At 57.6% G+C, this 14,371-nt stretch overlaps 3 protein-coding genes across 9 annotated transcripts in view; all 3 read right to left on the bottom strand.

The window, feature by feature from the left end:
* Window positions 1–48: 48 nt before the first annotated feature.
* On the bottom strand, window positions 49–1,682 carry HSD17B1 (hydroxysteroid 17-beta dehydrogenase 1). Its single transcript, XM_059489307.1, has 6 exons — window positions 1,580–1,682; window positions 1,291–1,452; window positions 850–1,029; window positions 676–769; window positions 392–575; window positions 49–320 (listed from the first exon to the last, which is right to left on the bottom strand). The coding sequence occupies exons 1-6, from the start codon at window positions 1,674–1,676 to the stop codon at window positions 150–152; spliced, it is 888 nt and encodes a 295-aa protein (XP_059345290.1). The 5' UTR covers window positions 1,677–1,682; the 3' UTR covers window positions 49–149.
* A 375-nt stretch (window positions 1,683–2,057) lies between these two features.
* On the bottom strand, window positions 2,058–5,684 carry NAGLU (N-acetyl-alpha-glucosaminidase). Its single transcript, XM_059489188.1, has 6 exons — window positions 5,275–5,684; window positions 4,997–5,144; window positions 4,764–4,910; window positions 4,522–4,607; window positions 4,113–4,369; window positions 2,058–3,900 (listed from the first exon to the last, which is right to left on the bottom strand). The coding sequence occupies exons 1-6, from the start codon at window positions 5,682–5,684 to the stop codon at window positions 2,684–2,686; spliced, it is 2,265 nt and encodes a 754-aa protein (XP_059345171.1). The 3' UTR covers window positions 2,058–2,683.
* Window positions 5,685–6,831: 1,147 nt separating this feature from the next.
* ATP6V0A1 (ATPase H+ transporting V0 subunit a1) overlaps window positions 6,832–14,371 on the bottom strand; it is a 31,428-nt gene continuing 23,888 nt past the window's right edge. For all 7 annotated transcript variants that reach the window (XM_059489170.1, XM_059489176.1, XM_059489174.1 and 4 more), the window contains 2 exons: window positions 13,336–13,507; window positions 6,832–8,071 (listed from right to left, as the gene is read on the bottom strand). In XM_059489170.1, coding sequence (XP_059345153.1) covers window positions 7,978–8,071; window positions 13,336–13,507 — 266 coding nt within the window. In that variant the 3' untranslated portion in view covers window positions 6,832–7,977. The remainder of the gene's footprint in view (window positions 8,072–13,335; window positions 13,508–14,371) is intronic.

Here is a 14,371-nt window from a genome sequence, read left to right as displayed (position 1 = left end):
CGAGCCCGGGAGCTCCGCGGAGAGACAGGGAGTGGAACCGGAGCCGTGCGGCTGCAAAGGCTTTATTAGGGACACGGCGGCACCGGGCACGCGAACGGGCCGGGCTGGGGGTTCGCAGGGCAGCGGTTCCGGTGCTGGCGTGGCGCCGCTCAGGGCTGCTCCCCGCCGGTCTCGGTGCCGCCGAACACGAAGTCGTGCATGGCGCGGACGAACGCGGAGCCGTCGGGGCTGCTGAGCCGCAGGCGGCAGAGCGGGGCGAGGAGCTGGGTGCTGGCGCAGCGAAGGGGAGGGCAGGGGCTGCCGATGGCCTCCAGGAACAGCTGGCACCGCAGACGGGTCAGAGCCCTCCCTGGCACGGGCCCGCGGCCACCCCCGCCCCGCCGTGACTGACCGGCAGCACCTGCTCCACCTCCTGGGCCGTGTCGCGGAAGATGCTCTGGCAGTGCCCCAGGTACCGGCGGTACAGCCGCTGTGTCTCGGCGTCCAAGCCCCGCATCTCGCTGCCCTCGGGGTCGGGGCGCTGCAGGTTGGCCATGAAGCTGGTGTGGACCGGCCCGCACTCCACCAGCGTCAGGCTGCGGGAGGGAGAGCATAAGCCGCCACCGTACCCCCGCCCTGGCGTTCCCCCCATCCCGGTGGGCACGATCCAGCCCTTGCAGCATCACCGGCACTCACTGGATGTTGAAGGGGCGCAGGACGATGGCCAGGCTCTCGCACAGCCCCTCCAATGCAAACTTGCTGGCGCAGTACACAGCATTGAAGGGCAGCCCTGGGGCAGAGCCACACCCTGAGCACCAGAGCTGTTCCCCACAGGGAGCTCCGTGTGCCGCGGGGTGCGGGGGGTCCCACCTTGCAGCCCCCCGATGCTGCTGGAGACAACGATCCGCCCGGCCCTGCGGCTCTTCATGGCAGGCAGGAAGGCCTGGATGGTGCGGACAGCCCCGAAGACGTTCACGTCGAAGAGAGTTTTCATGGCCTGCTCGGAGCAGGTCTCCAGCGGTCCCATCAGTCCCACCCCTGCATTGCACACTGCCAGGCATGCTGCAGTCAGCCACTGACTGGAGCCCCACACACCACCAAGAAGGCAGAAATAGGGGGGCTTTCCCTGCTGATGATCCCTTGGTAACCCCAAATCCATCTACAGCACCTCTGCCCCACTAAACACATCCCCGCCCTAGGACTGCCTGCACCTCCCGTAATTTGGCATCTCCTCCTGGTGCCCTGGGGAGGGTTGTGACCCCACAGAGGTCCCCTCAGCCACCCTGGGGACACTGGGGACACCAGCCATACCCAGCACATCCAGCTGCTGTCCCTGCACGTGCTGTGCAGCAGCTGCCAGCGAGCAGGGGTCAGTGACATCGAGCTGCAGCAGCTCCAGCGTGTCGGGGCAGGAGCCCCCCAGGCGCTCCAGCAGCCGCTCCCCCTTGGCCAGGTCACGCATGGTGGCATAAACTGGGGAGAGAATGGCTGAGGGCAGCAGTGCTGCATCCCAGCACCCACGCCAGGCTCTGCCTCTCCTTGGTGAGCCCACCTGGGGCTGACAGACCCCGGGGCAGTGCTGACCCCTTTCCCCCTTTACCTTGGAAGCGGCGAGTGGTGTCGGCTGCCAGGCGTGCAGCCAGCCCCAGGCCGATGCCCGAGGAGCAGCCCGTGATCAGCACCGTGGTTCTCTCCATGCCTGGCAGCGCTGCCCAACGGGGCCACCCCATTTAAGAGGGCTGGGAAAGGGGTCCCCCCGCCCCACAAGCATATTGTTGTGTCTCCTGCCTTATCTCAATCCCCTCCACCCCCCTCCCTGCGCATGCCTGGGGCTCCCTGTGCCTTGATCCTGTGCAGGTGCTGTGATAAAGATTCCACTGAGCCAGGATCTCCCAGCTGGAGGAGGCTCTGGGGCACGAGGGGAGCTGCAGCCCCAGCTGTACTTTGCTGTGCCAGGCATCTCAGCTGCCAGGACACGTCTGGCAGGGTGTTGTTCCTGCTGGGCAGGCTCAGGGCTGAGCTGCTCCTCTACCCCGTGTTCCACACAGTCCTGAGCTAGCAAAGGAGCTGGACACACATGGAAGAAAAGAGTCTGTATTCGCTCCATCCATAGCTGGGCTCTGCCCAAGCCCCAGCTGTGGAAAAGGCCTCAAAAACTCTGTCCTGAGGAGGACATCCAGCAACACTGCAGGCAACAACGCTGCAAAGTCTTTTATGATACAAAAGGCACCAAATAGGGGCAGGGCCATGCAGTGCCACGTCCCCACAGGCACTGGGCTCCAATACTGCTCTGTCCCCCTCCCCACTGCCACCTCCTTGTCTGCCTCTCACCCATCCCTACCCTTGTTAGCCAGCCAAGGCCCCACAGCAGGGACACATTTGTCCTGTCCCTCTGCAGTGTCCCACCAAGCTTCCAGCCCAGGTTTCCTGGGAACAGGCTCAGGGCAGCTGGGCAGAGCTGAGCACACAGCATGGTGTGGGATGGGACCCTGGGGCACAGCCTGTCCCCATCCATCTGCCAGCCTCCTGTCCACGTGCCAGCCCCTCTTGGGGCACATCCTGCCCATCCAGGCTGGCTGAGGGCCACCAGGGCCACCGCGCCCCTCTTCCAGGACACAGCCATCAGGCCAGGAGCCCAGATGGGGGAGGGTGCAGGGGCTCTGTCCACCCTCTCTGGGGGAGGCTCCGGAGGCAGAACCCAAAGTCAGGCAGGCCCAGCCAAGCTGCGCCGCAGGGCACTGGGGTAGTATTTGAGGAACAGCTTCCTGGAGATCTCCATGGTGTCCCCAGCTGGCACAGCTGGGTAACGCTTCTTGTTGTAGATGAAGCCTCTCTCCACTTGGAAGACAGCCTGGTTGAACTGCTCCTGGTGGAAGGGGCGGCCCGAGTTGAGGCTCTCCACCAGCACAGACACGAAGAGGCTCCAGCGCACAGCGTAGTAGTCCAGCACCAGCCCCCCCAGCTGCTTGTTGGCATAATCCAGGATGTTCCCGCTGGGCCCCCAGAGCGTCACCTGGTTGCGGGCATTGAGCTCGTACTGCTCAGCCTCCCGGGCGCTGGTGGCCACGGCGCGGGCGCTCTCCAGCCAGCGGCCCAGCAGGAAGAGGCTGTGGCTGCACAGGAGGCTGTCCAGCTCGGGCAGCAGGTCGTACACCAGCACGCCGCCGGCCGTCAGCAGCTCGGGCAGCGCGTGGCTCTGGAAGGCCTGGCGGATGCTCAGGTAGTAATCGCTGACCAGCTGCTGCGCTGCCTGCCGGGTCACGTCCACCAGGTCGTAGAGGAAGGCGGGGCTGGAGCCCAGCTCGGCGCCCGCGCTCAGCAGCAGCCGCCAGGCCTCGTAGACGTCGCTGGCGTTGTACCAGAGCGCGGTGTCCATGCGCAGCGAGGGCCGGCGCACCAGCGGGCTGCGGTTGTGGTTGACGCAGACGCCGGTGCAGTTGTAGACGCTGCGCAGGAGCAGGCGCCAGGCGCCGGCTGCAGCAGCGTTCGGGGTGCCGTAGCGGCGCTCGGCGTAGCGCGTCACCCAGCTGGGCAGGTCCAGCGGCTCCTGCCGCCAGCCCAGCTCGTTCATCAGCTCGTACACCATGTCGTTCTGCTCGATGCCCTCGGGGACCAGCCCCGTGCCCACCATGGTGGAGTTGGGGAAGCGCCGAGCGGCGAAGGGGCCGTGGTTGATGGCCTCCACCGTGCCAAAGAGGCCGTGGTTGCCCCCGAAGTTGTGCAGCATGCACCAGATGAAGGGCTGCCCGTAGAAGGACTCTGTCCACTGGTAGACGGGCTTGGATTCAGCAAAGAGGTCGAGAACAATCATCCTGCCAAGGGGCACTCCATGCAGCAGGGCCCGCACCTGTGCTGGCTGCCAGAAGTCAGGCTGGTGCTGGAAGAGCCAGCCCTGCATCAGCCACAGCGCCTTGGGGTCAGCTGGGGACAGAAGAGCACTGAGTGAGACCCTCTCCAGGCAGGGCCCACAGGTGTCTCATGAGGCCCTGCGGCCACCAACCACCCCTCAAGGGGCTTTTGGGGATCTGGCACCAATGGGTTCTGCGCTTCCATGGCACCCACAGTCCCCTCCCCCAGCCCCTGCTATCCCATCTGGAGCCCTGTGGCCAGGCCAGCACCACACACGGACCCACCTCCTGTCATTGACCTGAAAACAGCGTTGCTGACTCTGGAGAGATAGGCAGGGTCAGAGGAGAGGGGGGTCATCTCGTTGAAGGTGTCTGCGCTATAGACGTGGTCTGTGCCAAACTCCTTGATCAGCTCCTTCAGGAAGAGCGTCCCTATCACCTGGAACATGGGGTCCTCTGGGTCCAGCAGGTAGGTGCACGAGTAGGCGCAGTCAAAGTGGCTCCAGTGCCCCAGGCGAGTGGCATTTGCACGGGGGAAGACCCTGCAGGAGAGGGCAGAGATGGGGATCAGGAGGAGAACAGGACAGGACCACCGTGCCCGTGTGGAGACTGGGGAAGCTGCAGAGGGAGGTGCTGCTGGAGATCAGACCCCAGGAAGGGCTCAGGGCTGATCCCCGGGCAGGGCTGCACCTACCGGAGGATGCCCTGCGGCACATGGCCCGCGAAGGCCGGCAGCACCGTGGTCATCCCCAGCGAGCGCATCCGCTCCACGATGCGGTACTGGGAGAGAGAAAAGGAGAGAGGGAGCAGGAGAGAAGCCCCCAGGTTCCCACCAGGGGACCCCGGGCGCTGCTGCAGCTCAGGGGGGATCGGGGGGCTCCCCTCGGCCGGGAGGACCGGGGGATGACAGGGGTTTGCCCCGGGCGGCCCCGGTACCTGCAGGTAGAGCTGCTTGAAGTGCCAGGCAGGCGGCAGCGGCCCGGCCCAGCGGCGGAGGTTGCCCATCCTATTCCAGGCCAGGAACGCGGGACCCGTGAAGTATTTGTCGATCTCCGACTGGTTCAGCCCCAGGTTACGGTAAACCTGCACCGGTAACCGGGGGTCAGCCGGTCCCACGGCTCCCCACCGCCATCCTCCCCGTCCCCGCCGCCCCTCGGCCCGGTGCTCACCCGCTGCCAGACCGCCTCCTGCCCCGCGAACGCCGGTGCCAGGTTGATGCCGCTCAGCGCCATCCAGTCGATCTCCCGCTCCCACCGCGCCCAGTCCCACCAGACGAACGAGTAGCTCTGGGTGCACACGTTCTGGTAGTAGCGGTACCTGCGGGAGCGGCGGAGGCTGCGCCCGGGCCCCCCGCGCCCCCCGCGCCCCCCGGGCCCCCCGTTACATAACGGCGCCTTGTCCCGCGCTAACGAGGCGTGAGCGCCGCCCGGCCCCGCGTCCCCGTTACCTGCCGGGGGCGGCGGCGCGGATCTCGGCCCGCAGCCGCGGCAGCGGCTCCGGCAGGCGGAGCTGCGCCCCGGACCACGACAGGTGGCAGCCGCAGAAGTCCCGCAGGTAGCGATAGAGACCGGCGGCCGCCGCCACGCCGCTGGAGCCCTCGACGGCGACGGCCACTCCGGTACCGGGAGGCGACCACAGCCGGTAGATGTCGGGCCCGCCAGCCGCCAGCGCCGGGTCCACCGAGAGCGACACGGCGGCGGCCCGAGGGCCGAGCAGGCGCCGCGCCAGCGCCCGCACCGCCTCCTCCTGCCGCGGGTCCCCCGCTCGCCCCGCCGTGGCCGCCAGCAGCAGCAGGAACGGCAGCGCCAGCCCCGGTACCGGACCCAGCCCCGGTTCCGGTTCCCGCCGCGCCGCCATCGCCGCTGCGTGCCCCTGCGCCGGCCCCGCCTCTCCCGGTGCGGTCCCGCCCGCCCCGGCCCCGCCTCTCCCGGTACGGCCCCGCCCATCCCGGTACGGCCCCGCCCACCGCCGGCCCCGCCCATCCATCAGCTCCGGCCTCTGGGACTGACCGGGACCGGCTCCGACCGGCCGAGGGCGCTGCGAGACCGGGCAGCGCCGGTGCCCCGGGCCGGGAGCGTCCCGGCAGCCCAGCAGGACCCACCCGGAGCGTCCCGGTCTCGGCCGCCCAGGCGAACCCCGCTGGGGAACGGGCCCGGGCTGCCCGGGTCTCTCCCAGCCGCAGGGGGAATCCGCAGACACTGCCAGGACGGAACTCGGAGGAGGGACGGGAATTCGGGGCTCCCCGAGCGCCCCCAGTGCAGCCCACGGCGGGCCGGGGTGTGCTGCCAGCTCCAGGGCTGCGCCTGTGAGCCCAAAGCCATGGAAAGGGGCAGAAATGCTGTGATTGCACGGGAGAATGGTGAAAGGGACAGAGAACATTCCCCCGGCTCGCTAGGACCTCCACCTGCACGGAAAGCATCCCCCGGACCCGCGGGAAGGGGAGGCTGGGCCCGCAGCTCAGAGCGGCTTCTCCCCCTCCCGAAGAGATCGGGAGATGGGAAACGCACCGACATGAGCAACACCAAGGCCGAACCCTGCAGAACCCTCCCTTCCGCTGCTCCTGCACATGTGGAAATAAATACCCTGTCCGGCAGGAAGGGGCTGAGTAAACACGGCCCTGGAGGGGGAGCGGGGAAAGCAGGAGCAGGGCACAGCCCCGGGCACACAGAACGTGTTACCCACACTGCCCGTGGAATGGAACCCACAGCACCCGGGTTAAACAAAAAAACTTGTTTAACTTTTTTGGGTCTATCAGGGAGGGCAGGAGGCCCCGGGAATAAACAGCCCCAGCCCGGCCTTTGCTCAGGATGTCACTCGATAAGCACAGAGGCAGCCCAGGGCCACGCTGGTCCTGCTGTACAAAGCAGCCCTGCCCACCCCGTGGTTCTGGTCAGTGAGGTGACAGGATCCTGGACAGAAATCCCAGCTGTCCCCTGCAGCTCTGGGTAGGTCAGGGATGGGGGGCTGCCCCTGAGCCCCCTCAGCAGAAAACAGGGCACAGTGCTTGTTGTGCAGTTGATTTAATTTATACAGCGACTGTCAGCAATGTGTTTCACCCAGGCAGCAGAACACAGCAGGACTCCTGTCAAAGCTTTGATTTGACCCTTCAGCCTGCAGACATCTCATCCTCCATGCCCAGGGCATGCCCAGGTGCAGCACAAGGGTCCCTGTGCCCTATGCACAGTCTGGCAGCACACATAACCTTCCCACCTAATTTTAAGCAGCCTGGCACCTTGAGACATTTCCTCCTTGATTCCAGGTTAATGAGTCTTGTTATTGTTCTAATCTGTTCTTACACAAATACCCAGCTCCACTGTGAGAATGGAACACGACAGTCACACACAGCACTGACACACCCACTGCTGCTACAGCTACATCGAGTTTGAGGAGTGCAAGGAAATACTGACAGCTCAGACAGGAAAGAAAGCAACAGCTAATGCAGGGACACAGCACAGAGAGCCCCCTGCCACGGAGCTGTTCTGGCAAGATGGGGACACTGCTCCCCCTCAAAGGGCTCCCCAGAGAGTGCACAGGACAATGTGAGTCACTGTACATCCACCTGAGCAAAGGCTGCCTCCAGCCATGCCAAGCACACACAGGCACTACCTGATGTGCCTCGAGGGCTTGGGTTTCAAACCAGAAAGTCCAAGAAATGTCACTGCCAGTGGCCAGTGACAGTCTGCACCAGGGCTCATCCTCCCCATCCTGCCCCAGGCCAGTCAGGCAGCTGAGCCCCAGTGCATGAGGGTTCCTCACCACGGCCTCCAGCAATGAGAGGGGATCAGCCTCACTCTTTGCTCCTTGCACCTTTCCTCCATGTGCTCTTTTGTCCCCTCAGCACAGCTGCCATTTCTTTTCTGCCCTGATCAGCTGCCAAGGAAAGCACAACACAGGGAGCGCACGACTGCACACCAAACAGACACCTCATGCACTTGGTACCTTTGGGAGTAAACTGAAAGAACCAAAAGTTTCTGTGATCCAGTGTTGTTACCCCAGAACGTCAAAGCTTTTGGCTTTGGGGTGCCATGGTAACGCTCAGGGGTGCTGCACAATAAATTATTGTCACTACACACACACAGGGAGGGGACAGGCACACCCTTGGTGCTGGGGTCTCACACACACAACATTTAACACTGCTGGAGTGGGGGCCTCAGTCATCAAACCTCCCCTCACGGATGATGTCAAAGGAGAAAGGGAGAAACTTGAACCCAGTGCCAGTGTAGAACTTGTTCTGGAATTCAATCCTGCAAGAGACAGAACAGTGATTACTCATTAGAAAGGCAGCTCTCAATAGGAACAATTAGGAGTAGGGAGTAGTAATCCTACTCCATTAAAAGTAGGATTACTGACTAAAAAGCTTTAAGGAGAAAAAGAGGTATTATAACATAATGTATCTTTTGGCACAACCCCCCAATCCGTGTGTGGAACTTCAATCCCACCCTCAGGGACAAAAAATGGCAAGAGGAGCAGAAGGCTGGCCTTGACCACAGTGCCCCAGGAAGCACAGGGAGCAGAAACAGCATTTTCTACAGCAGCTGCTGAAGTTCCCTTTTTCATCAGCACAAGCTCAGCCATGTGACACTGAGCTCAGCCTCCCCACAGGCATTTCTGTTGATTCCCTGCAGCACATTTGCACTGGGACGTGCCCAGCTGAGCATTAGCTCAGCCCCATTTGCTGCTGCCCCTAATGAACTCCAGTAAAAAAAAAAAAAATTATTCCAGAGAACTGCCCAATAATCAGTGACAGCCAAATAGGGAAAACTAATCCCCTGATTCCCAGCAAAAACAAGCCCAGGCTTCACAGACATTTTCCACTGCATAAAGTCCCTGCAGGCAGCAAGTGACAGCAAACTGGGGAGCCTTTAACACAGTTCAGGAGAAGGGTTTTTTCAGCAAAAAAAAAAAAAAAAAGACAAACTGGAATTATTATTCCCCAAATAGGGAATCATGGCAAACTGGAATTATTTTTCCCCAAATGGGGAATCATGGCAAACTCCAGAGCTGCTGAATTCAGCTAGCAAAAAGTGATTTCCCCACAGAGCCCAGGAGGGAAATGCTCAGGAAAACCAGCTTCAGCCTGTATCTTCTGCTGCCTCCCAGGCCAAGGGATCCCCAGGATGAGCAGGATTTTCCATGTGGGAGGAAGGGCTTTGTGCCAACACGCTCCAGTTTTTCAGGAACCCTGATAATCTCCACAAGTATCCTGTGACTAAGTGACTGTTCTGTAAGCAAAGGGAAATGAGAGGCAGAGGGTTGAGATCTGTGAGTCACCCAAGCTCACTGAGACTGACTTGTGAACCCTGATGATTCACAATTCCAGCTGGCCTTGGTATCCAAACCCTCCCTTTGGACATTCCATTACAACTGGAGGCCTGACACTGGGAGAGAGGCTGCTCTAAGGTTAGAAAACTAGCCAGAAAAATGTATTTAAATAATCAGTGTGGATGGTCAGTGGGGTTTTCTGTGTCTCCAGAACACCCAAAACCCAGCAGGAAGCTCTGCTGTTGCTGTCACTGCCTGTTTGGTGTCCCAGTTTACTGCTGAGCCCTCTGTGTGTCCAAGTTCTGCAGAGGATTTACAGACACTGGCATTGTCAGCAAACAGCCCAGGAGAGCCTCTCTGCAGCTTTTTGCATTAATAATGTCAGTGTTTGTCAGGCTGTCATTCTTTCCAACCACACAGAGTCAGGGTACTGACACTGGCAAACCAGGCAGCCCCAGTCCTGTCATGGACATATTTTATGAAGAATCCTTTTGCTAGGATTTTTTCTCCTGAGAAGCTGAGAAGCCTCAGAGAAAAAGAAAAACAATAATTATCTGCTGCTGTGGAATGGAACAGGTGAATTTTTGATTGGTCTCATGTGGTTGTTTTTAATTAATGGCCAATCACAGTCTGGCTGTCTCAGACTCCCTGGTCAGTCACAAGATTTCATTATCATTCCATTCCTTTCCTTTCAAGCCTTCTAATAAAATATTTTTCTTCTGTTCTTTTAGTATAGTTTTAGTATATAATTTTCTTTTAATATAATATATATCATAAAATAATAAATCAGCCTTCTGAAACATGGAGTCAAGATTCTCATCTCTTCCCTCATTCTGGGACCCCTGTGAACACCACCACACAGTCCCATGAGTAGGAGACAAAAGTCTCCTAAAAAGACAAAAGCAGGAGACAAAAAAGGCAACTATCACTCAGTACAACTGCAAATTCCCACTCTGTGTTTGTGTCCCTGAAGGTATCAGAGCCTGGGGTCAGGTGTAAACCAGGCACACCTCAAGGGTGGCACACCTGAGAGACAGAACCCACTGGGGTGTCTGTGCAGAGACTGCTGCAGTTACTCCTTCCCAAAAAGAGCAGAGGCACCATATCTGTGTCTGGGATATTCCATCCTGCAGGTGAGTCCTGGCTCAGGGCATTTACAAAGGAAAATCCAATCCTGGCAGGTGGATGAGCAGCTGGACTCCATCACTGGACTGAGAGTGGGATGCAGCTCCAACACACCCACACCTCTCAGGAACAGCACCCTGAATAGTTACAAACCTTTTCTTTTGGGCACAGTCTGTTCTGCCCCACTTTAGAAGAGGTGAGTAGCTTAAAAAGGGAGAAACTGCTTTAATCTGAATGTTCATGTAGCACTACATCACTGAAAGGCAATAAATGGAAAGGCTGAGTATTTCAGAAGGGTGATGTGTTTCAGAAGGGTGATGTGTTTCAGAAGGGTGATGTGTTTCAGAAGGGTTACAGCAAAAGAAGCTGACAGCATGACAGCTGAGACATGTACAGAGCTGCAGTGCAGCCCAAATTCACACCCTGCAATCCTGGCAGCAATCCAGAGGGCTGCCTCCACCCCACAACGGCCTGAAAAGCCCAACCTGCTCAAAGAATGCACACTGAAAAAGCACAAAATAAACCTCCCTCCTTTGGGACTGCCAGGCACAGCATGTGGAACAACCTGTGAATTCCCTGACCAGTAAAATCCATTCTCAATTCCTCCTCCTTTCCAGGAAGGCTGAACCACCCACACCTCTAATTCCTGATAGGTGACGCTTCTCTCCCAGCCAGAAATTCCCATCTGCTCCTCCCAGGACAGCTGAATTTGACCTCCACTCTTCCTTCCTCTTCCTAAAAAGGGAGCACCTGCCATTGGAACAGCCTGTTTTCAGTTCAAGAGCACAAAGGAATGTGAACAGTGTGCTCTTTGGAACCACTGCAGGTGCCTCCCTCTGATAACCAACACCCAGCAACCTCAAAATCATTTCAGCAGACCACTTGCAGTCTGAAATAGAACCTTCAGCTTGCTTCTTGGGCTCTGAGCCTGAAGAGATTTTTCTCTCAGAGCCTGTGCATGAAAGACTTGAAGGTTTGAAACAGATGTTTAGAGAAAACAGGACTTTGTCAAGCACTCCAGTCCAGGCACAGGCAGAGAGATCCCTGCTCTCACTGCTGCTGCCCTGGGTTTGCCTGTTTGCCATTTCACTCACACACACAGATGGTTTTTCAAAGGTCCTTTAGGGACATGTGAACCATTATCTCCAGCTCACACCTGTTCCAGGTGTCTGAGCCACATCAGGAGGTGCAGTTTGTGAATAACACAAGGCAGGAACCTCCCCAAAAATGTGTTTTCTGCTCCATGGAGCCTGTCTAGAGCAGCTGCTCAGAGCTGTTCCCCTGCTGCTGCTTGGAAATGCCCTGGAAATCCTCTAATCCTCAGGGAATTACAGAGCAAACCCACCAGATGTGGAGTTACAGCACTGCTGCCCTCTGCTCCTCCTGGGCTGCCCTCAGTGCCCAGCAGGGTCTGGGGGGCTCCTCTGTCACTGTGACAGCAGGGACAGCAGGAGGGACCTCTGGGCAGCCAGCAAGGAGCTCTGCAGTGACTGCTCTGCAGGGCTCAGGCTGCATGCCAGCAAAAACAGAGGCACCATCCAGCAGCCATTTCCAGGAGTGCCCCCCCAGCTCCCTCAGCACAAGATGGCTTCAAACCAGGGGCAGCTCGGCTCTCTTGGCTACAGAGACACAGATGGACCAGAACCCTCATCCTGCACACCCAGAACCTCCATCCTGCACCCCCAGGAACCCCCAGCCTGCATCCCCAGGAGCCAGAACTCTCCATCCTGCACCCCCAGGAGCCAGAACCCTCCATCCTGCACCCCCAGGAGCCAGAACTCTCCATCCTGCACCCCCAGGACCTGGTCCAGACCTCCATCCTGCACCCCCAGGAGCCAGAACCCTCCATCCTGCACCCCCAGGAGTCAGAACCCTCCATCCTGCACCCCCAGGACCTGGTCCAGACCTCCATCCTGCACCCCCAGGAGCCAGAACCCTCCATCCTGCACGCCCAGGAGCCAGAACTCTCCATCCTGCACCCCCAGGACCTGGTCCAGACCTCCATCCTGCACCCCCAGGAGCCAGAACCCTCCATCCTGCACCCCCAGGACCCTCCATCCTGCACCCCCAGGAGCCAGAACACTCCATCCTGCACCCCCAGGAGCCTCCATCCTGCACCTCCAGCCTGCACCTCACTAGCTGCCAAGGCAGAGGGCAAAAGGCCAAAGCTTTCCTTCCCCACAAGCAGGGGAAAAGTGCAAAAAGGCTGATTTTCTCTCTCTCTTTTTTTTTCTTTTTATTTTTAGAGGCACTTGCTTCCTTTTGCACTTACAGAATTACTTTCAGAGAGTACTCCCAAGTTTTTCTTCCCATTTAAGCAAGGCAGAGTATTTCTTGTGATGTTCACAGACTTCCCTTTGCTCTCACAACCCCCCTGCCCCAGGATATCAGCAGCTGAACCCCAGAGAGGCACAGACTCTCCTACATTTCAGGCTGAGAAAATCCTGCTCCCAGAAAATCCTGCTCCTCTGGTCCCACCAGTGCAATAAAAGGGAATCTGAAGTGGAACAATGAGCACTCTTAAACATGGATTAGAGAAAAAACTCTTGAATATTTTCCATACTTGGGAGCAGAGTAATTCCTTCTGCTTTGCTGGCTGCATTCAGAGGAGCTTAATGACAGGAAAGGGCCTGCAAAAGCAAATTCTAAAAGCAAGACCAGCAAAAACTTGCAGCCATTCCCAAGGGCAGAAGGCAGAGCCACTCCTGTCCAGGGCAAGGTTTTATAGCAGTGAACAGGAGCACAGGGAGGAACCTGCAGTCAGTGGCTACTGCACACAAACAACAACAAACACAGGAAACAGGGGAAAGACCAAGAAATGGAACAAGAAAGTTCTGCTGAAAGCCACAAAGCACACTGCTCCAGCCAGCACAGCCTCCCTGGTCCTTAGTCCCAAAGCTTTAGGTCCTAAACTTTCATCTTTTAGTGCTTATTTCTAAGCAGAGCTATAAAACTTTAAACAACAACTGGGGGAGGTGTTTTACTACAAACAGAACTGAAATCTCTGACCCTTTTTAATACTTTCTGCCTTCTAGAAGATGGCATTTCTGCACAGTACAGGGGACATCAGTTTTCTTGTTATGAGGAGCTCCCCAGGTTTCTGGATGTGCCGGTAACTCACCAGTGCAAGCGCAGGGCGTGCAGGAAGGCTGAGAGCCCCTCCATGACCAGCAGAATGGCCACTGTCAGCGTGGCAAAAGCTGCAAAGATGAAGAAGAGGCCCAAGCCTCCCCCCAGGCTCCTCACACTGAGGCCAATGTGGATCACCATGGTCCAGAGCACCTCTGAGAGCTCTGCAGAGAAAGGGGAGAGGATCACGTCAGCAGGACAGGGGGGGTCACTGGTAAAATAAAAACTGAAGTCAAGCAAAGCCCTGCTACAGTGAGGTGGAAACTGAGGGATAAGAATTTTTACAGCCAAGTGTGTCAGGACATTGCCTCCAGCTGCCATACAAGGCAGGGCAAAGTCCTGGCTCAGCAGCTCTTTGCTTTATTCTGTGATTTTAACTCCATTCCTCTCATTCAGCAGAGTTTTGGGTGCAGACCCTGGTGTGTGGAGTTCACTGCTCCTGGGTAATGCATGTTGCCACATTCCTCTTCACAAAGAAAAGCAAGGCACAATTCTTCACAAGGATTTCTGAGATTCACAATCTCTGAACCTCAGAGAAAGGGAAAACACAATTCTTATCTTAGTTGCTGTGCCAAAGTAGAATGCAATATGGAGATTATTTACCCACAGTGATGGTGTTTTGTTTCCTTGGCTTATCAGGGTCAGGTGTGTAGCCTCACCATTCTCTTCACAGAGAAAAGCAAGGCACAATTCTTCTCAAGAATACTCTTATCTCATTTGCTGTGCCTGCGTTGTGCCAAAGTAAAATGCAATATGGAGATTATTTACCCACAGTGATGGTGTTTTGTTTCCTTGGCCTGTCAGGGCCAGGTGTGTGTGTGTGTGTCAGGACTGTCACTGACAGCCACGAGATTCTGTGCAGTGTGTGCAGAGTGAGTGCTTGGTAAATTCAGTTTAGAAATGTATATCATGTCTATAATATAGTATATAAATGTATATAATATAGTATAATAAATGTCTATAATATAGTATATAAATGTCTATAATAAAGTATAATAAATGTATGTAATAACAACAATACAATATTA

The sequence above is a fragment of the Ammospiza nelsoni genome, chromosome 26 (genome assembly GCF_027579445.1).
Source record: "Ammospiza nelsoni isolate bAmmNel1 chromosome 26, bAmmNel1.pri, whole genome shotgun sequence".
Taxonomy (NCBI): Eukaryota; Metazoa; Chordata; class Aves; order Passeriformes; family Passerellidae; genus Ammospiza; species Ammospiza nelsoni.
Note: the sequence above shows the minus strand (reverse complement) of the source record. Positions and strands in the feature narration are given on the sequence as shown.

Coding starts and splice junctions, on each gene's coding strand:
- NAGLU (XM_059489188.1), bottom strand. CDS start 5,684: ATGGCGGCGCGGCGGGAACCGGAACCGGGGCTGGGTCCGGTACCGGGG. Junction 4,911..4,996: donor AGGAGGCGGTCTGGCAGCGG/GTGAGCACCGGG, acceptor TTACCGGTGCAG/GTTTACCGTAACCTGGGGCT. Junction 4,608..4,763: donor TCAAGCAGCTCTACCTGCAG/GTACCGGGGCCG, acceptor TCTCTCTCCCAG/TACCGCATCGTGGAGCGGAT.
- HSD17B1 (XM_059489307.1), bottom strand. CDS start 1,676: ATGGAGAGAACCACGGTGCTGATCACGGGCTGCTCCTCGGGCATCGGC. Junction 770..849: donor CAGCATCGGGGGGCTGCAAG/GTGGGACCCCCC, acceptor GCTCTGCCCCAG/GGCTGCCCTTCAATGCTGTG. Junction 576..675: donor CTGCGCCCCTTCAACATCCA/GTGAGTGCCGGT, acceptor TCCCTCCCGCAG/CCTGACGCTGGTGGAGTGCG.